Raw genomic sequence first — 19,529 nt, forward strand, 5'->3', positions numbered from 1 at the left:
TCTCTTGGGGGTGGGAAGACGGTGGGTAGGTTCGCGAGGGTTTGTAAGATTGTAGCCAGGGTTAAGGTGGGAGGGCTTATGGGAGGGTAAAGTCGTGAGGTTAAGGCGGTGGTGAGGGTGGTGGTTCCGTGTGGGCTTCCTCCTGAGGGTATTGTGGGTTTAACTTTCGTGGGTATCTTGTCGTTCTTGTGGGTATCCTCTCATAGTCGTGGGGTATCTTGTCGTACTTATGGGCATCTTGTCGCGATCATATCGGGCAGGCACCTGTCGGTAGGCTTCCACGCTCGATGGCAATCTATAAGGCATTATCAACGAAAGGGTCGGACTCAGAAGATGACCCAGACTGCGCGCCCTTCAGCTCTTCGAGCAGACCGTCGATTGTCGGGCCCTCCTCGAACATCCCAGAGTCCCGAAAACAGGGCTGAGCAAGCGCAGTCTCTCCACGGAAGCTGTCGGTTGTCGGGGCGGAGAACAGCGGCGCCGGCGTCATAAGAACTTCTCGCACTTGGTTCCGGATCGGGCTGCTAAGCGGTGTGGACGCCAGATTCAGCTGCTCTCGGAGACCGGTCACATTGCCTCGAATCGCATTGAACCGCGCGTTGATTAGACGGACTGCCTCGGACTGCCATTGCTCGATTTTGAGCTCGTCATCTGGCTGCGCGGCGAGGGTGACCCACTGATTAGAGATAGTCTTGGCCATTTCAGGATCAATCTTGTCGAAGAGCACAATGATTTGGTTCTTGGTAAGGACGGCTGTACCCCTCAGGGAGGAAATCGCGGTCAAGACCTTGACGGTCTCGCTGCAGAGGTAAATGAACTTGGTATTGGCCTCGGTAGCCCACCTCTTGATGTCGTTGTGTTGTTCCAGGATGGTGTCGACCTGCTGCTTGATTTCCGTGGCAAACTTTCGAGCGCTTGCAGCAATCTCTTGGGCATTTGCGGCGCTCATTTGAGCGTTGGTGGCATGCTGTTGGGCCTTCGTGGCAGTCTCCCCAGCATCAGTGGCCTGGTCCTTGACGTTGTCGACCAGTTCAAGTACGTAAGTCAGCAGAACGAGGGCAAACACCGACAGTGCCGTTATGGTGCCGACCAGCTCCTTAAGCTTCTTGCCTTCCTGACGAATAACACGGACATCTAGATCGTTGGCTTCAACAGCGGTCGCAACCTCAAGCACCCCGGCGCCGAGCGAGTCCAGGCGGCCACCAGTCTCTTCATCGACGAGATCTGAGCGGATACGTTCCATCTCAGCGTCTTGCTGCAGCTGGATAAGTTCGCGGCGGTGGAGGTCCGTCCGCCCCTCGACGACGGAAACACGGTTCTCTGTGCGAGTAATTCGTTGCTGCAACTGGCGCATTCCTGTACGAAGAGCGCGGCCACTGTTCTCGATGAATCCGAATCGCGCCTCTTGGCTTTGGACTTGGCGACGAGCGAAATATGACAAGAGGTTGAGGCCGTTGCCCATCCCCTGCAAGTCAGATGACAGCCTGTTCTGATTATTCTGGAAGTTGGTAAAGTGCACATTTACAGAGGCAAATAACTCTTCCATTGCGGCGCGAATTTCGTCATTCTCCCGGAATAAGGCTTCGAAGTTGTCCTGTGATGCGGTCAAGTTGTCATCGCACCAGAAGATCAATAGAAAAACAATCGCAGCCAGGATGGCGATAATCCAGTCGCGGACTGTCATGGCGATGACGCCAGAGAGAGCACTAAAGAACGTTAGCCTATGATCAAAATATCAATTCGTGCCCAGTGTGACTTACTACATAAGATACCGAGCAAAGCGCTCAAGGACCCAAAGTCCAATGTTCTTAGCGTTCTCATCCAACGAAGCAACGGTGCCAGCGGCAATGTCCCCGGAGTTCTCGACCATATACTTGGAGTAGAACAAGGAGATCGTAATGGCAAGCTTTGCATACTGGAAGATCCAAGGGAAAGTCTTGAAGAAGATAAAGGGGAGAATCTGGCCCACGATAGGGCAGTGGGCCTCAACGAAGTCGAAAATCCGAAGATACTCCAGGACATGCCAGGTGCTGAGGCGGACGAGTGCGACGGCGAATCGGGAATACTTCCAAATCGGGTCCTGGTTCCAGGGAGACTCCAAGTGGCTGCTTCCAGGGGCGAACGAGAAGAGCTTGTAGGGATCGATGGCGGAAAGCGTATTGGACGCCGGAGGTGTGACCGAAGCGGTCACTGTGATGTTGTCTTTCGGGGCGGTCTCCTTGCCGAAGACGAGCTCGTTGACGTACTGGAGAGCGTCGTTGACGAGGCCAGCAGAGGAGTCTACGGGGGTAGACGAGGTATTTTCAGGGGTTGTGTAGACGGTGCCTTCGCTGTCCGAAATGGAATGTGGTGAACATAGCCATGACGGACAAGTGACCGTGACGGCATAGTCGGCGAGATAAATGCAAGGCTGAGAAGAAGTCTGACAGGCCGTATAACCAGCTAGGCCGAAAGACATGGCCGCTGAGGTGGTGTTACTCATGGTCGCATGCGAATCAGAGGGTTGAGCCGCAGTGCGTGAGCAGGTGGTGAGGTGGGCAGAGGCGAATCGGTGGGTGTTTTTGTAGCTGCGAGAGGCGCACCAATGGTCGGGTGTACGCTCTCGGGATATTGCGGAAGGTGAAAGGTTACGGCGGTGATAATGTGTTGAGAGGTTGGTTGGTTGCACGTGCAGCTCACATTCACCTTCCCCTAGCATGGGCGTGCCGTGAACGCATATAAGCATAAAATCAACCAAAGCGCAATATCGGTGGTCCACAATGCATGATAACAACACACAATAAGTTCTACGAGTGAACATTGTACATGTATAATGTACCCATGTATCTACCTCAGAGCGTGAGAGACGTCCGAACCGGGCTCAGGGATGGTGGCCGCAAACGACGTTCCGTCACCCCATATAGTATATCAGCTTTCCTATATGCTCGTGCCATCCTATTCGTACGAGACCTAGAATCAAGCTCACATGCCACCCAGCAGCCAGCCATCCATCAAAACCCATTGTTTGCGCACAACCAGCATTCAAAACCTCTCCATCTACTCCAACCTCCCTCTCTATTCATCATCAAACCCCAACGCCCCCGCATCGCCCAAAAAGTCCAAATTCCCTCTCCCTCATCAACGCCTCAACATCAATCCCCACTAGTCAAATACCTCTCACTAACCCCACATTCACCCTCTGCCCCAGCAAGCCCTTCAGCTCCGCCCGCAACGCCCCATCTCCCCTTCGTCAACTGCCTCGCCTCCTTCTCCTTCTTCTTGCGCCCGCTGCCCCGGCCCTTCCGCCCCTTCGCCTCCTGCTCGAAGCTCTCGCTGTCGTAGTCGACGCCCAGCTCTTCGGCCGCTTCGCGCATCCAGTCGTCTTCAGAGTGTTTTTTCTCCTTTGCGATGGTCGCGTCAGAAAGCTGTTTGGACAGCACAGCGCGCGGCTTGAGGCGCGAGACGATGCGCCGGTCGATGTCGAGCGTGCGGATGAAGAATGCCGATTTCTTCTTGCCGGGCGCGGCTTCGTTGCGGGAATGCACTTTGGCGACGAGGCGGCGCACGCCGGCGACTTCTTCGGGCGCGCAGATGAGGATGCTGGAGCCGGAGGCGGCGGCGCGCGCGGTGCGGCCCGAGCGGTGCACGTAGGTGTCTGCGGCGCGGGGGAGGTGGTAGTGGACGATGAGCTCGACGCCGGGGATGTCGAGACCGCGGGCTGCGACGTCGGTTGCGACGAGGATGGAGCCGGGGCGCTGGGTGAAGCGCTCCACGGAGCGGAGGCGCGCTTTTTGCATCATGCCGGAGTGGAGAGGGAACGCGGGGAGATCGAGGTTCTGCAGGAAGGGCGTGACGCGGCGGACGGCGGAGACGGAGTTTGTGAAGATGAGGGCGCGCTTTTTGGGGTGGTAGAGGAGCAGGGCGTAGAGGAAGAGGTCTTTTTCTGTGCCGGCGCACTCGATGAGGCCTTCTTTGAGGCCGGTGGCCATTTGCGAGGTTGGGTTTGCGTCGATGAACTTCGGCTTTTCTTCTCTGAAGTTGAGTTTCTTGAGGAGGTACTCCATGGATTCTTGCTTGTTCATCAGGTCGCCACCGCCTTTGGGGCCTTTGCCTGCAAGCTTCTGCTGAAGACCTTTGTGGAATGTAGCGGAGAAAACCAGAGTTTGCCGCTGGATCTCAGTAGCGGGTGCGTGTTTGGCAGTCTCATCCGTTTCATCGTCGCGATCGAGGATCTTGAGGATTTCGCCGAGCTCCTTATAGGACCCTTGGCTTAACAAGCGATCAGCCTCGTCCACTACTAGGAAGCGAATCTTCTTGAAAGAAGCCAGAAGACCTTGCCCGCTGCTGATGACCTCCCACAAGCGACCTGGGGTTCCGACGACAATATCCGCCTTTTCCAGTTGTCGTCTTTGTTTCTGCACAGCCAATCCACCCGTGACAGTCGCTATCGATGGTGCCTTGAAGTCACCGTCGGAGCATAGGGCAGTCAGATGTGCGGAGAGCTGGTGCGCAAGCTCACGTGTAGGCGATATTATCAGTGCGGTCGGAGTATGCTGTTTCGAATCTGGTGGAGATGCAAGGTATGATTCTAGGATGGGTATTCCGAAGGCAAGAGTCTTTCCAGAGCCTGTGGAAGCTTTTCCGATCACGTCGCGCCCAGCGAGGACTTCGGGAATGGCCAATGATTGGATCGTCGTTGGTTGGGAGAACTTCAGCTTGGACAACGAGGCGAGCGTTTCCTTGGACAGACCGACGTCTTCCCATGCCGAAACATCGACATCACCGTCATCATCGTCTGACGGTGCATTGGCGAGGAGGTCGAATGCGCCGTTGCCTATCGGTTGCTCATCGCGAATCTCATGTTGTGCCTTGTCCTTCTTGCCCTTGGCTTCTTGCCTCTCCGCTTTCTTCTCCGCCTTGGTCTTCTTTGTCGGTCTAGCTTCCTTCTCTTCTTTTGCCTCAACCACATCATTCGCATCGCCATTCTGCTGCGCTTTCGCACCACCCTCTTCCTCCTCCACATCACTGTCTCCGAACCCCTCCCACTCACTCTCCTCCGCCTCCTCCTCCTCTTGCACCTCCAGATCCACATCCCCCTGCCTATCCTTCATCTCCTCAAACTCCCTCGCGATTTCCTCTTCCCTCTTCTTCCCCTCTTCCTTCTCCTTCTCTAATTGTTCCTCCGTCTTCCTCGTCTCAAACCTCAGCGTCGCACCCTCCTTCACAACATCCACATCGTCAATTTCTTCCAGCCCGTAGAATCCTTCAAAGTCCTCCAACCGGTCGGGCATAGACACGGCTTTCCATGACAGGTCGTTGATGCCAATTTTGCGACGTGGAGCGGATGTTTTGACCGCGACGGGTTTCTCGACTTTTTGGCGCTTGTGCGTGAAATGCGCGGGCTTCTGAGACGAACGTGGGCGCTTCATAGCGAGCGTTGTGCGTACGATTGCGTTGCGCGCGTGTCGTATTTACGGATCCAAAAGTGCTGGAAATTTTTGGGAGACATGTCGGCGGTCGGGAAGAGATGCCCCGCCGTCGCGTAAAATTGCCGTGGTTAAAGAAGCGAGAGAATTCACCCTCACGACCTAACTCGGACTGACTGGCGCGGGATTTTGACATTTACACTGGCGTTTCTGGTAGAGGAGTGAATGCCTTTTGTGAATCTGGGAAGAAAAAGATAGGAATCTAGGACGGGCAGGAGCCGCACATTGCAACTTTCTCCACGTGCGACACTGGACCTACAAATATCAGAAGACAACAGCAACAGGGTTCATCGCCATGGGCAAATCCTCAAAAGACAAGCGCGACGCTTACTACCGCCTCGCCAAAGAAGAAGGCTGGCGCGCCCGCTCAGCCTACAAACTCCTCCAGCTCGACGAAGAATTCAACCTCTTCGAGAGCGTCACACGAGTCGTCGATCTGTGCGCCGCGCCCGGAAGCTGGAGTCAAGTGCTGTCACGCGTGCTGATCAAAGGTGAGAAATTCGGGCGCGCGGGCTGGGAGCAGAAGCAAAGGGAGACGCGAGAGTACGTGCTGGGTCTCAGCAAGAGCAAGAGCAAAGAGGTTGACGTTCCGGCCAGCGAGGACGGAGGTGCCGTGCAAGATGTGAAGGAGGGAGAGAAGAAGCGACAGAGGGATGGCGTCCGTATCGTGGCCATTGATCTACAGCCCATGAGTCCGCTGGAAGGCGTCACGACACTGAGGGCGGATATCACGCACCCTTCGACTATCCCTCTGATGCTCAAAGCACTCGACCCAGATATCTACGACTCCACCTCCACAAGCCCCTCCCCCTCCGCACCGGTAGACCTCGTCATCTCAGACGGCGCTCCCGATGTAACCGGTCTCCACGATCTAGACATCTACGTCCAGTCGCAGCTCCTCTGGGCAGCGCTCAACCTCGCGCTCTGCGTCCTCAAACCCGGCGGCAAGTTCGTAGCCAAGATCTTCCGCGGAAAAGACGTAGACCTTCTCTTCGCACAACTAAAGCTCGTCTTCGCGCGCGTTCGAGTCGCCAAGCCGCGAAGCTCCCGCGCATCCAGCATCGAAGCGTTCGTCGTCTGCGAGGGTTTCCGCCCACCAGCCGGGTTCAAGCCGTCCCTCGAGAAGCCGCTTGGCGCGGGTACCACTCTCCCCATCCCAGACGAGAACCCAGAAGCTACGAAGCCTTCGAGAACCGTCCGGGCAGACGGCGCCGTGGAGATTGATCTCGGAGACGAGAGCGACGAAGAGGGCATCGAGGAGGGCGGAGCGCGGTGGATAGCGCCGTTCCTGGCTTGTGGCGATCTATCAGCGTATGATTCGGATGCGACGTACGCGCTGCCGAAGGACAGAGTCAGTTTAGATCCGGTGCAGCCGCCGACCGCGCCGCCGTATAAGCGGGCGTTAGAGATGAGGAAGTTAGCTGGTGGGGCGTACGGAAAGACAAAAGGACAGGAGCGGAAGGAGGGATCTTGAGTCATAAAGGGAGCGTAGAAAGAAAATCGACAGCAACAGATTCACGAAAGGGACGGCTGAGCACGAAGCTAGATGGAACACCCTGCTTCCCTGCGGTTGTTGGGCACGCAAAAGGCGATTGCAATAGACGCTACGACACCTCAAACATCACATCACGTCAAGTACCTCCCTCTTAACCCCCCGTCGAACAACCATCTAAATCGCCAAACGTACCCGCAATGCTTCAACGCGTCTACGCAATTATACACGTCCATCGCCCAATCACATGTGCCATCATGACAGATCACAGATCACATACAAGATTAATAGCTAAAATTTTATAAAGGAATCGCTCAAACAATGCCGTCCTTCGCAATTTTTCTTCTTTGTCTGGACATCGCACTTCTATCCTCATACCGCTCTCCAGCCGATGCTATCATCCAAACACCACCGCGCACCGCCAGCAATGACATCACACCACACCCTCCTTCCTACCTTCTACCCTTCCCAGCCTACCTTCTACCTTACCTTCTACTCTTCCCAGCCTACCTTCTACCCAAGCAGCCCCCAGCCCCCGCCCGCCGTTTCGGCCCCCCTCCCCCCCCCTCTCCTCCACGCGCCCAACCAAACATCCAAGCGTGGCTGAAACACCGCCCCTCTGCCGTCATCTTTGTACCACGTACCACGTACCACGCACCGCACCGCACCGCACCGCAGCCTGTCATCCAGCCGCTTGGCATAGCACGGCACGGCATCTGACTACGTGTTTACGGCGCACAGCAGCGCTAGGTTTCAAGGCGTTACTAGTAAGCTAGTGTTGTTATTCTAGTTTATGTGCGTGCGGGGGATAGGGATGCTTGGTGTATGTTGTGACTATGTGAGGAGTGTTTGCCGTGGTGCGAGGATGCGATGCGATGCGATGCTCGTGACAGATTGATTGATGGGAGCCTGAGCCTCCGCCTCGTCGAACAGCGGTGCGGAACGGAACCGCCGCAGTGTACTGCAGTCTCTCGTGCGATCGCGCGGAGCAAAGCAATAATGCGACAGCTCGCGAGCGATGGTACGCGCATGCGAAGGGCAGTCTACTCGAGGGCCGGCAGCAAGCGGTGCAATCACGTCAGGTCAGGTCAAGTCAAGTTAAGAGACCAGTGCAGCAAACAGCCTCGTCTCCAAGGACACTCGATGATTATTCTTTACCATTTTTATACAGTCGTCTATGTCTCTTTCTCTTTCCCAGTATACTAGGTATCAGCCCTCGTAGATAATTGGGGGTATCATCTCGCGCGATAGGTGTGCTCTAAGGCAAGAGGAGCTCGAAAAGGCAAGTAAGTCAAGAGGAGCGAGCTCCGTAACATCCCAGCAGATCCCAGCACCTTATAAACAAAACGTCTCTCCCGTCGAACATGCTAAAACCCCCTCGAGAAGCGGGACGCGATGCGGAAATCCCATCCCTCTTGATAAAACGCCGTACAATGCAACGCTATGCGTAAAAAGTCATGCTGGAAACCTCCTCTTCTAGACAAGTCGTCTCGGCCCCAGGCTATTAAATAATCGTACTCTAGCGGTAGTATACTACAATTACTCCTCATCTTATCTTTCTCATGCCGAAGTAAGTGCAACGAAACGAAGCGGAAATGGCGGCGGCGATTAGTTAGTTCGGCAGAGCGTTCTCCTTCTGCTCGGTGATGATGCCGCCGACGTTCTCGGCGAAGATGCGCTGTATGGGAAGCGTGATGGCGTTCATGATGTTCTGCTGCAGGTCCTCTTTGATCTTCTGCTTCTCGAACCAGTAGTGGCGGACGTATTTGCCCTGGCAGTTGGAGACCTCGACGCCGGGGAAGCCGTTGGCCTCGGCGCACTGCAGCTCCTTGACGTAGTCTTTGTAGTCGTAGCGGATGTACTCGCCGAAGGCCGATTGCTCGTGGAACTTGGGCATCTTCCATTCGGAGCAGCCCTTGTAGCGCGTGTCGTCGGGGCACTCGTGCCAGTCCTTCAGCATCTGCATCGTGTGGCCGTTGTTCTGGACGACCATGAAGCCGGTGTTGGTGTAGGTGCGGTTGAAGCGGTCGGAATTGTACTCGGGAGTCTCTGGGTCCCAGGGGTCGAGGGCCATGGTGAAACTATGTTCCGGCTTGATTTGCCAGTAGTTGAACATCCACTCCAGCGGAAGGTGTTGGAAGCGAAATGTGGCGTCAGCATCGAGGAATACGATGAATTTGTAGTCTCGGATGTGCTGGGCGAGGGCGGAGGGCTTGATCCAGGTTGCATGGCGGTCTTCGAACTCGTGCGCGCGGACGAATTTGTAGTCGTAGCCGTGGATCAGCGAGTAGATGTAGTGGCTGAAGACGCCGCCCGAGACGTGGTTGAGCTTGCGCCAGTCAAAGAGCCCGTTGTTGAAGTCTTCGGTGGATTCCAACGGGCGCGTCTCCAGGTCCAGAATCAGTATGTCCTTGCCCATCTTCTTCTTGTAGCGCGGACTTCGCGGTAAGGCAAGCTGAGTCAGATTGAGGTCTTCACCAATGAAGGAGAAGCTGGACTCGTCGGGGGCGATCTTGAGCGGCTGGTACAGCTGGCGGATGATCTCGTGGATGCCTAGCTTGGGGGTGCCTTCGCTGGTGACGGTCCTGCAGGGTGCGGGTTAGCCTCCAAACAGCGTTTCAGCTTCGGGGCAATGCGCGGGGGAAACACACATCTCGACGTGAGTCGTGCTCTTGGGCAGCTTCGGCATCTGCGGCGGGCTCTGCCAGGCCAGAAAGCCCAGGACGAAGATCAGCGCGAAGCCGGCGGAGACGGCAAGGCCAAACATGGGCCCCCGCGGGCCGGTCGTGGGCAGCATCGTGTCGGCCGGCGCGCGTAGGAGGGAGTGGCAGCGGAGTAAGAACTTGGGACGGGAGGCGGCGGGCTTCGAGCAGGAGGCACGGGGCCTCCGCATGCTTTAAAGCGAGCGGCCAGCAAGAGATTAGGCTTGGCATCTGACGCTCAGCCCCTGGGCCTGGGAGGGACGTTGCTTAGCGGCATCAAGGCGACGAAGAGGCGAATCACCCGCCCGCAGCATGCCAAGATGCACCGCCCAAAGCGCTGCCGGCCTGGGCGCTGCCAGCTGTGGCGCTTGCAGCCTGCTGCACGGAATCCGGCACGCTGAGCACACGGGCGCGGCCATGCTCCCACCTCCGTCACTTGTCCACCGACCCTGTTTCCGGTGGCAACGAAGCAGGGCTTGCAGGCGGTGGCTTCGATCTGCTGGGCTGCTCGACGGTCCGTGGAAAAACTGGGGACCACTGGGGACCAGAACCCGCCAGAACCAGAAACCTTGGAAGAGCTGCCGCCCCGGAACAACGTGCCTCCGCCCGCCGCGGCCAGCCAGCACCAGGACCGTTCTCCCCACCAGCGCGATCCTCCCAGCGCACATACAGCAGAGAGGTCCACCGTGCGGTCTGCCCTACCCCGCGTTCGCTGACGACTACCCCAAACATCATGGCCATACACCGCAAACATCATACTCCATGATTCGCCATTGTTTGATTCCGCTCTCGCACGCTACCAGTCCTTTGGTAACAACTGGTGACGGAAGGTGCTCCTCACCGTACTCGGTAGGAGCAACCGCCGGCCCTAGCCCTATAGCGGTCCCACTGGGCCTGAACAATCCATCACTCTTACACCCAACTCCTACTTCTCACAGCAACAACCCGCTGTACTCGGCCCCAAGGCGTTCTTCCTCCGCTTTACGTTCATACCTTACCCGCGATACCGCGAAATCGAACCCTCTCACAGGACGACCGTGAGACCCTGTACCAGTGGGTAGCGGGTAGACAACGTGTATCGTTGGCACCGTCGCACGCGCCTCTCTGGGGCAGAGACCGTCAAACGGGGGCCATTCTTAACACGACGTCCATCTTCTTCTCTGTCCTGGTACATGAACATCTGTTCGACTGCATTGTTGTGAAGTGCCGCATGATGCAATTGTATGTGCTGTTTACGAATTGTGAACATTGCTTCGGACAGTCAGCAATCGTGGAGCAATCGTGTACAGGGCTGAAGTGCATTGCTCCAAAGCCCTAGCTGGTAGGTACTGTATAAGCTCTACCGGGGCCTTCACCTCAAGGACTTCTCTTCACTTTGAGCACTCTGGCGCATTGCGAACACCAGCCGTTGAGATACTGGCCAAACTTCGGGAGCTGAGCAAAAGCTTGATCAGCCTCGCAAAGACTTGGTCAGCCTCACAAAGATGGCTCACATCTTCAAGGCTGTGTGTGATGGCGTGGTCTATTGCTCTTTTGGGGCACACGTTGGTCGCACCTGCCTGAACGACAGCCGCGCTCCATAGACTGCATACCCGACGTGGACGCGCGTTCACCTGGGCGGCAGGCCACTTTCCTAGTATGCCTCTTCTACAGTAGAGCTGGAGTGTGCAAGGTTATAGTAGAGCTGAGCGTGCACGGCAACTAGAGAAACATATCGCAGTCGAATTCCACTACATCAACATCACGGAAGCGTGTTGCAAAGAAGTGCTTATTATTTGCTACCTGGGTACATACTATCTAGCAGTCAGCCTAGCCTCGATAGCATCTCGTCGTCCATCTCGTGCTCGTGTATCAGACTTCGTATGCCGTCGATAATGACCGCCCGTCTTCGGCGTCGCGCTTCCGCCTTTGTCCACTTCGCTTTCGAAATACCCTCCACAGCCCTCATTTTTTTAGCGGCGCTGGCGGCAACGGCAGCGGCTTCTGCTCCAACGGAAGAGGTCTCGACGTGGTTGACGTACTGCCATGCAGCCTCGGGCTGCCCGGATCTATATACCTGCCCGGTACCTCGATCGGATGCTGCTGCATCGGTCTCGAAATTGTAAAACTCCGACTGCGTCCTCGAAGCGGTGGTGGTTCTCGTGAACGTACCGCAGAGCTGCCTTTTCGTAGCCGTGGGCGGCCTCTTTCCGTGTTGCTGTCCGGGTAGGTTTCGAAGGGGGCGGACTCAGAAGGTGCGGAGCGACGGGCACGCTGCTTGTGGAGGCGTGTGTGCGTGCGCTGCGGACTATCAGTGTGGTCTCTATGGGCGCTCAGGGACCTGAAGTAGCTGGAGGAGAGCGGGACTGTCATCGCGTGCTTCAGGTGCGGGCGGCGCGGGTCTGACGAGGGGAAGTCGGGTTTGTCGGTCGGAATTGAGGGGCTCATCGGCCATGGTCTAGGGCTGCCTTTGTTTGATGGCGAACTTGGTTGCTTTGCAGAGGTAGTTTTGTCACGCTTTTGCTGTTTGATGCGCGCTTCCTGAATCAGCGTCTGCGAGGGCATCGCCGCGTGGATGCTTCTTTGCACGTCGGCTAGGGGTATGCCGCCGATTATGGAGTTGCCGTGTGGCCATGGAGGTTTGTTGCGGATGCCGTCGCTGCCTTTGACGAGTTGTATTGGGTCGGGGCTGAGAGCGTGATCAAGTTCGTCGGAGAATGTTTGACTGCTTGCGGGGAGCAGCTCTGGACTGCTGCAACGCGGCGTCGACGAGAGTGTTGCGAACGGGTCCTCCCTATCGACTTCGTACTCGTCATCGCCGTCGTTATCGTCTTCTCTGCTTTCTCTTGCATTTCGGGCTTGCAGACGTCTGTCATAACCAGGCGGGCTCGAGTCTAAAAGCGCAGAAAGTCTTATTTCCAGATCTCTGATCGTCCAGTTTGGGTCTTTAGTTGCAAAATAGCTTAACGCATCGCGTAGCTGTCGCGCTTCAAGGCCCGGGAATGGAGCGTCATGCGGCGCCATGTGGGCAAGGAAAGCCCGGGTTGCTCCAGGTTAATAAACAAGAAGGCTGATGCTCGCAAAGTTCGGTACGAAGTATAATATGTAGTGTCTTCAACTTCGAGTCCATGAAGGTGCTGCAGGGATTCACACGGTGTTGCGTGCGCTATGACTCCTTCAACGTGCAGTCAGAACGCCCCCTAGGTGAGCGGCTGCCACCATCCCAGCTGTTCCCGAAGATGGAGATAGCATGTGAGGGGCCATGGCCACAAGAAACTCTATTTCCTGCGTCATTCTGTCCTCATGGGCAAGTAGACTAGAAGTGTGCTCCCAGTTCTCCACGATTGCATCCGCTTCTCCGGGATCAAGGGGCATCAGAGCATCTTCCATGTCGACATCGTCTTCGTCGTTCAGATCTTCCTCAATCTTTGTAACTGTGTCTTCGTCCACGTTGTGGAATGGCTCGTTATCGTTGGTATCCAGGTCTAGGATGGGCTCGATCAAGTCGAGATCCAGGCCGATCGCGGTATTCAAGTCTTCGCTTCCATCCGCAATTGTGCCGAATACCTTGAGAGGGGTACAAGAGCAGCGACCAACCGAGGCCTTCTCGTACACCATGGGGTCGTCGAGGTCGATCAGCTTGTGCTCATCATTAAGACGCATAAATTTGAGACGCGAGCCGTAACAGGCTCTCATCTTCGTGGCAACACCTGGGGCAAACCATGCTCTATTCATCCAGATCTGGACAGACTTGGAGCCAGAGCTAAGAAGCTGGTCTAGGGCAGTGGTGATCGGGTGGGATTCGCCGAGGATGGCATCATCGTACCTATCCTGCAGGAAGAACGACAATTCAGGCGAAAATTGGATTAGGAAGGATATCTTATCAAACTCCGCGCCGATGGTGGTGAGGCTTTGGATGGCTGCAGCTATCTCTTGCACCCGCTGGCGGACCGGGCAGCCTACATCGATCTCAATTCCGATATCCTTGAGGAATGGCAGGTAGCGGTCGTTGATAGGCGGCAAGACTGTAGCACCAGGCACGACAGGGCCCGGGAGCTTGAGCACGAAGTTGTTATTGGCGTAGAAGTGGGAGCCTGCCTGGACATGCAGCTCTTGAGATGCCCTCATGAGCGCGAGTGAGTCTGCGTTGGATATGTCGCCGTGAAAGACTCGGTCGTAGATGCTATTTCGGAGCTCCGGTGGAAGGGAGAATAGCGGAATATCGTCAGGCGAGTCCATTGTGGCCGAAACAGGTGAAAACATGTCGTGCAGTGCTAAGTCCCTCAAAAGACGCTGCACCCTTCAAGAACGCTCAGAAGGGTGGGATGAGAAAATTAAATTGAATTAGGCTGCGAGCAGGCAGCTGCTTTGGTCGATGAGACCGAGGTGCGATTTGAAGTGTAAGTGGTGGCGGATGGTGTGAAGCTCAGTGTGCTGTGCGACGGGTGAGAGCGCTGTGTGGGTGCTGCGTGAAGTGTAAGGCACCTGGGTGCGAGAGCCGCAACTAGGGCGCGGTCATGTAGACAGGGCGAAGTATATACACGTGACGGGCGGCGGGACGCGTTGCGCGTTCGCCCATGGTTCGCCTCGCCGCAAAATGCTACTGTTCCAACGTTCCTATTGTCGTGTGTTCAGTTTGATAGGGAAGCGTGCGGTGACAGGGAGGCGGTCGAGTGAACAGTGACGGCTAGACTCACTACGCTCGAACAGGGCGCATGCATGATGCGCATGGTTCTTCTTATTAGTTGCGATGGTAATGTGAATGCGACATTCGTCGCGTTCTAGCCCTAGGATTACAACTACGATGACTGTTTGAGCAGAGGTAGGTCATGCAGCCGTGCCTGTTCGGGGAGCCACGGGTCGTTTTGAGTCATGAGACGACGCTGGAGGCAGCTGTGGCGCGCATGAGTAGGGCAGTGCCGAAAGGTGTGATGCATCCACAAAAGCATTTGACATGTTGACTGCAAATCGAGGGAGCACGAAATGGACCCGACAAATGAACCATGGTGTTGCAATCTGGGAGAGGACAGCTTGTTGGGAGGAAGTCGCGCGGTGAAAGGTTCTCCCGGAGCCGTAGCGCGCATGTCGGTACCTCGGGTGCTCGGCCGCCTGCCGCTCATCTGGCTTTCCTCCCTCCCGGATTTCGAGCTCATCGAGCAAGCCCTGGTTACTGGCTGACATCTTTTCCCAGTGCAGACTATTGGTCGGCTGGGAAGGAAGCGCAAGCAGTTACAGGCTCCTGTGGTACCCATTTCGGATGCTGCTCGTCCACCCTTGCACAGTTCGCTCCTGCGTCTCCCGAATGTTTTGCTACGAAACTACTATACCTGTGCAAATGTACATTTGCGAAGCTGCAAATTAGTGACGTACTGGCGCTTTCCCCGCATTGTCGATCAATATGGAGTGCACTAAACTTTAGCCTCGACGTACATCCGGAGAAACTCCATCTCGGTTGAATCCAAGACCGAGCCTCCTATGCCCCCGTAATTCGGATATGGCCGCCAACATTCTCGGCGTCTCCAGTGACCTGGTTCACGATCGGTGTCGTTGCCAATTCGTCGTCAAGAACTCACTCAATTGTCGCAATGAAGATCAAGACGGCTTTTCTCGGACTGCTGTCCGCGCTTTGTCTGGCGACGCAAGCAGCGCAATGCTGGCGAGAAACATCTTGCAGCGGTCCTGATGAGACGGCTTTCCCAGGTACTCGAGTAGCAATTGAACTACCTTATAAACACTAATACATTTAGGGGAGTGGGAGAAAAGCATATACGCGCCGTCGACCAGAATTGTCTCTCCAGAGCACGTCTTTACAACGCGGAATAGGACATCTCGCCCTTGGACAGGTTCTGCAAGCCTCTCTGGGAATGGCTCGAACGTCGTACTTGACTTTGGTCGAGAAGTAGGTGGACTTGTCTCCCTGTCCTACTCTTCGTCTGCTCCCGGCAGTCTCGGTTTGGCATTTACTGAAGCGAGCACTTGGATCGGCGAGTGGTCGGATGCTTCCAATGGAAAATTTGCTGGCAGAGACGGCGCACTTTATGCGAACTTCTCGACAGCCGGAAATGGAACCTATGTCATGCCAGACAAAGTCATGCGTGGTGGTTTCCGCTACCTGACCATTTTCCTCATCACAAATGCGACCACCACCGTTAGCATATCTGATATTCAACTGGAGATCAGCTTTCAGCCTACCTGGGCCAATCTTCGGGCGTATCAAGGGTACTTCCATAGCGATGACGAGCTCCTCAACCGGATCTGGTACGCAGGGGCATATACATTGCAAACCAACTCAGTCCCTGTCAATACTGGGCGCTGGGTGCCCATGCTTGCGAATGGTTGGGCCAACAACGGTACCCTCGGGCCTGGTGACACAATCATCGTGGATGGTGCGAAAAGAGATCGCGCCGTCTGGCCGGGTGACATGGGAATTGCCGTCCCTTCAGGATTTGTGAGTATCGGAGACTTGGACAGCGTGAAGAACGCGCTGCAGGTCATGTACAACTACCAGGTAAGATTGTTACTCTCTCCATCGCCCCGCACCTGACAGTTGTGCAGAACACCGACGGATCGTTTCCAGAAGCTGGTCCGCCTCTGCTCCAACAAAACAGCGATACCTATCATATGTGGACCATGATTGGCACATACAATTACATGCTTTACAAAAACGACACAGCCTTTGTACAGCAGAATTGGGCCAATTACCTTAAGGCGATGACCTACATCTACGGGAAGGTGCAGCCCAGCGGTCTTTTGAACTCTACCGGAACGCGCGATTGGGCTCGCTGGCAAACCGGCGGCAATCTCACCGAAGCCAATGTCATCTTGCATCACACGCTTCGGACCGGAGCTTCGTTAGCTACCTGGCTGAAAGATACCACCGGATTAAGTGCGCAGTGGCTGCAGCAGGCCGACACGCTGCGGACCACCATCCAGACCCATTGCTTCGACGATGCATACGGCGCCTTCAAGGACAACGCCACAGCCACGAAGCTGCACCCCCAAGACGCAAACAGCATGGCCATCCTCTTCGGTGTCGTCAACGCCTCGTCTTCCACCGCATCCAGCATCTCCTCTCGGCTCACAGAAAACTGGTCCCCCATCGGTGCAGTCGCCCCCGAACTCCCAGAAAACATCTCCCCCTTCATCTCCAGCTTTGAGATTCAAGCCCATCTCACCATCGGCGAGACAGACCGCGCGCTCGACCTCATCCGCCGCAGCTGGGGCTGGTACGCCAACCACTCGAACGGCACGGGCTCCACCGTCATAGAAGGCTACCTCGTCAACGGCACGTTTGGATACCGCTCCAGCCGCGGCTACGGCTACGACGCCTCGTATGTGTCGCACGCGCATGGTTGGAGTGCCGGGCCGACGAGCGCTTTGACGGAGTATCTCGTGGGTATTGCGGTTACCAGCCCTGCGGGGAGTACGTGGACGTTGAGGCCTCAGTTCGGCGACGTGAAGAATGCTGAAGCCGGGTTTGTGACCGGTCTGGGCAAGTTCGTTGCGAAGCGCTCGAGGTATAAGGGCGGGTATCGGGTTATGGTTAATACTCCTGTTGGGACTATGGGGGAGGTGAGTTTGCCTGTTTTTACAAAGGGGAAGATACCGGATGTGAAGGTCAATGGTACGAAACCGGTTTCTGCTCGTCTGGAGAATGATAGCCATGTGGCTTTCTCGCTGGGAGGAGGACATTGGCAGATCGTTGTAAGCGAGGGTTATTAGAATATTTGTAGATTTTCGCAAGACCATAAGGCTGCGTTAAATGTTCAAGTGCCCGGCTTTTTTTCCTGCTTTCTTTCAATCATTTGGACCATTGCGGTCCAGCATTCACGAGTCAGGCCTCGCACCCAAGCTGCGCTCTCCACTACGCGTCAGTGGAGCAGTCACGTAGCGACCTTTAGACTATTTATGTCTTGTAGGACCAGAAAAACGCGTACTCGTACCTGCGTCTACATCACTACGGTTACGAAAGTGTGAACCGCTTGAGGCACCCCGCGAGCTTCCCCGGCTTCTTCTCATACACGGGTCTTTGTAAGGAAGTCTTATTTGTTCCTAACAAGACAACCGGCTCTTCACTTTTAACACTCTCCCGTTGCGCTTCCGCCTTCGCACACCTTGCCAGTGCAATCCCAGCCCTTCGCATCGACCACATTACCACATAGGTAGCTGTCAGCAGCCGACCCGTTCGACAGCTTCAAATCGACATTCTCCAAGGTAATATCGGTACACGGCTTCTCCGCACTGCATTGCAAGCTCGCCACCCTGCTAGATGTGCTCGTACCCTCCATCCCATCGATCCCAACATCTCTAATCTGGAATTGAGAGTTAGTACAGTTCCCGACCCCAGGCGCACCGCTAAACCGCGTGCACTGACTGATAGCGAATGCAGCACCCCTCAGACCCAACACCGTAAGATTCTTCAGATACAAATCCTCCGCAAATCCGATGCCACCACCACCCCCATTCGGCGGATACCCGTTCTGATCGGCCGTCCAGGTCTTCATGTAGAATGCGTGCAACGTGTTAACATACTGAATGTTCTCCACGCGAAGATGCTGGATAGTCTCGAACCGGCCGAAGTACTGGCCGATGGAGCCAATCGCGATGCCCAGGCCGTTGTAGAACTTGCTGTCGAGGATGGAGATGTTTGTGCTGTTCGCTTTGATGGCGATGCTATCGTCGCCGTTGTATACGGTCCAATTCTTCATTGTTATGTTGGAGGAAAACATGGTGTTTGCGCCGTCGGTGTTGGCTTGTGTATGGGTCAGTGGGCATAGAAGGCGAAACAACAGGAAGACTTACAGCTCGATACTACGTTTCCGGTATTGTTCACCAGAATGTCTTCCAAGATACTGTTGTGCGAGTTGATGATAGACATTGTCCACATCTGGCTTCGGAAGAAACTCAGTCCTTTAATGACGGAATTGGTGAGTCCATTGAAAGTGATTTGGTGCGGACGGCCTGGGTAGTTGGATGTGTTTGGCTGCTTCTTGATCCATTGGTACCAATAGTCGCCATTGCCGTCGAGGTTCCCAGTGCCGTGGCCATTGATGCGCACATTGTTACCAGAGAGCACAAAGGCGGTCGATTGATTTTGGTATCCAACAGGTAACGAGTGGTTGAGCCAGTACTGGATATCTGTACTCCACTGCAGCTATGATTAATATCGGCCTGCCTGGAATGACGCTAGTACCTACTAATAATTTCCCTTGAATATCTATTTTGATGTTCTCGAGACCTGTGATGTTCAACACAGAATTGACGTAGTAGGTAGATGCGTTGAACACTACATTTCCGCCGTGGTTACATCTCGAGAACGCAGATCGGATTGCAGGCGCATCATCCGTTAGGTTGGTGCCGCTCGCCTCAACAGTGCATACTTTCGCCTTGTTCCCTGGTTTGCCTGCTAATGACGCACCATTTGTTGCTGAAAAGATCGCAAAGGGAAGGATGGTAAAGTAGTACCGCATCGTAGCTATGAAGAACTACAAGCAATCTTTGTCAACTCAATGAGAAAGCGCTAGAACACTCCCTCCTTCAATATATCTGCATCTCAGAGCACAAGCAACGGTTGTGGGGAATCTGGGGTGCGGGGATCGATTACCCGAATTTGCGTGCGAAGACTGTAGTCTATCCGCGTTCACTAGCAGGGGCTGTAAATAACATGCGCGATCGTTCTCGGAGGTCGGACGAACATCATACCGAGATAGAGATCTCAACCTAAAGAGATAGGTTCTACTGCAAAATGGAAGGGATGTATCGCTGGTCCTGTTCCTGCGTCGGGAGGGATACCTAAATCGTTGTCTAGACGACAGCCTTCGGGCGAAAGGTACATGAGGCGCTTAGCTAGTGATTTTAAGAGTTTCCTTATGTGCAGTCCTCTAATCTTCC

General features: G+C 55.2%; 8 protein-coding genes across 8 annotated transcripts; 2 read left to right on the forward strand and 6 right to left on the reverse strand.

Annotated features, from left to right (window-relative positions):
* Positions 1-295: 295 nt before the first annotated feature.
* Positions 296-2,363, reverse strand: N0V89_007976 (uncharacterized protein; the record flags this gene model as incomplete). The annotated part of the gene is made up of 3 exons (XM_056216736.1): positions 296-1,706; positions 1,761-2,330; positions 2,356-2,363. The coding sequence occupies 3 exons, from the start codon at positions 2,361-2,363 to the stop codon at positions 296-298; spliced, it is 1,989 nt and encodes a 662-aa protein (XP_056068292.1).
* Positions 2,364-3,131: 768 nt separating this feature from the next.
* On the reverse strand, positions 3,132-5,408 carry MAK5 (ATP-dependent RNA helicase; the record flags this gene model as incomplete). The annotated part of the gene is made up of 1 exon (XM_056216737.1): positions 3,132-5,408. The coding sequence occupies one exon, from the start codon at positions 5,406-5,408 to the stop codon at positions 3,132-3,134; it is 2,277 nt and encodes a 758-aa protein (XP_056068293.1).
* Positions 5,409-5,760: 352 nt separating this feature from the next.
* On the forward strand, positions 5,761-6,939 carry TRM7 (tRNA (uridine-2'-O-)-methyltransferase trm7; the record flags this gene model as incomplete). The annotated part of the gene is made up of 1 exon (XM_056216738.1): positions 5,761-6,939. One exon carries the CDS (start codon positions 5,761-5,763, stop codon positions 6,937-6,939), a length of 1,179 nt encoding a protein of 392 aa, XP_056068294.1.
* A 1,630-nt stretch (positions 6,940-8,569) lies between these two features.
* On the reverse strand, positions 8,570-9,754 carry N0V89_007979 (uncharacterized protein; the record flags this gene model as incomplete). The annotated part of the gene is made up of 2 exons (XM_056216739.1): positions 8,570-9,542; positions 9,609-9,754. The coding sequence occupies 2 exons, from the start codon at positions 9,752-9,754 to the stop codon at positions 8,570-8,572; spliced, it is 1,119 nt and encodes a 372-aa protein (XP_056068295.1).
* A 1,709-nt stretch (positions 9,755-11,463) lies between these two features.
* Positions 11,464-12,662, reverse strand: N0V89_007980 (uncharacterized protein; the record flags this gene model as incomplete). The annotated part of the gene is made up of 2 exons (XM_056216740.1): positions 11,464-11,697; positions 11,811-12,662. The coding sequence occupies 2 exons, from the start codon at positions 12,660-12,662 to the stop codon at positions 11,464-11,466; spliced, it is 1,086 nt and encodes a 361-aa protein (XP_056068296.1).
* Positions 12,663-12,815: 153 nt separating this feature from the next.
* N0V89_007981 (uncharacterized protein) lies at positions 12,816-13,877 on the reverse strand (the record flags this gene model as incomplete). Its single annotated transcript, XM_056216741.1, has 1 exon — positions 12,816-13,877. The coding sequence occupies one exon, from the start codon at positions 13,875-13,877 to the stop codon at positions 12,816-12,818; it is 1,062 nt and encodes a 353-aa protein (XP_056068297.1).
* Positions 13,878-15,223: 1,346 nt separating this feature from the next.
* N0V89_007982 (uncharacterized protein) lies at positions 15,224-17,360 on the forward strand (the record flags this gene model as incomplete). The annotated part of the gene is made up of 3 exons (XM_056216742.1): positions 15,224-15,338; positions 15,386-16,146; positions 16,194-17,360. The coding sequence occupies 3 exons, from the start codon at positions 15,224-15,226 to the stop codon at positions 17,358-17,360; spliced, it is 2,043 nt and encodes a 680-aa protein (XP_056068298.1).
* Positions 17,361-17,716: 356 nt separating this feature from the next.
* Positions 17,717-19,108, reverse strand: N0V89_007983 (uncharacterized protein; the record flags this gene model as incomplete). Its single annotated transcript, XM_056216743.1, has 3 exons — positions 17,717-18,390; positions 18,441-18,786; positions 18,836-19,108. 3 exons carry the CDS (start codon positions 19,106-19,108, stop codon positions 17,717-17,719), a joined length of 1,293 nt encoding a protein of 430 aa, XP_056068299.1.
* Between the last annotated feature and the right edge of the window lie 421 nt (positions 19,109-19,529).

Source organism: Didymosphaeria variabile (genome assembly GCF_027946475.1).
Source record: "Didymosphaeria variabile strain IMI 356815 chromosome Unknown scaffold_6, whole genome shotgun sequence".
Classification (NCBI taxonomy): Eukaryota; Fungi; Ascomycota; class Dothideomycetes; order Pleosporales; family Didymosphaeriaceae; genus Didymosphaeria; species Didymosphaeria variabile.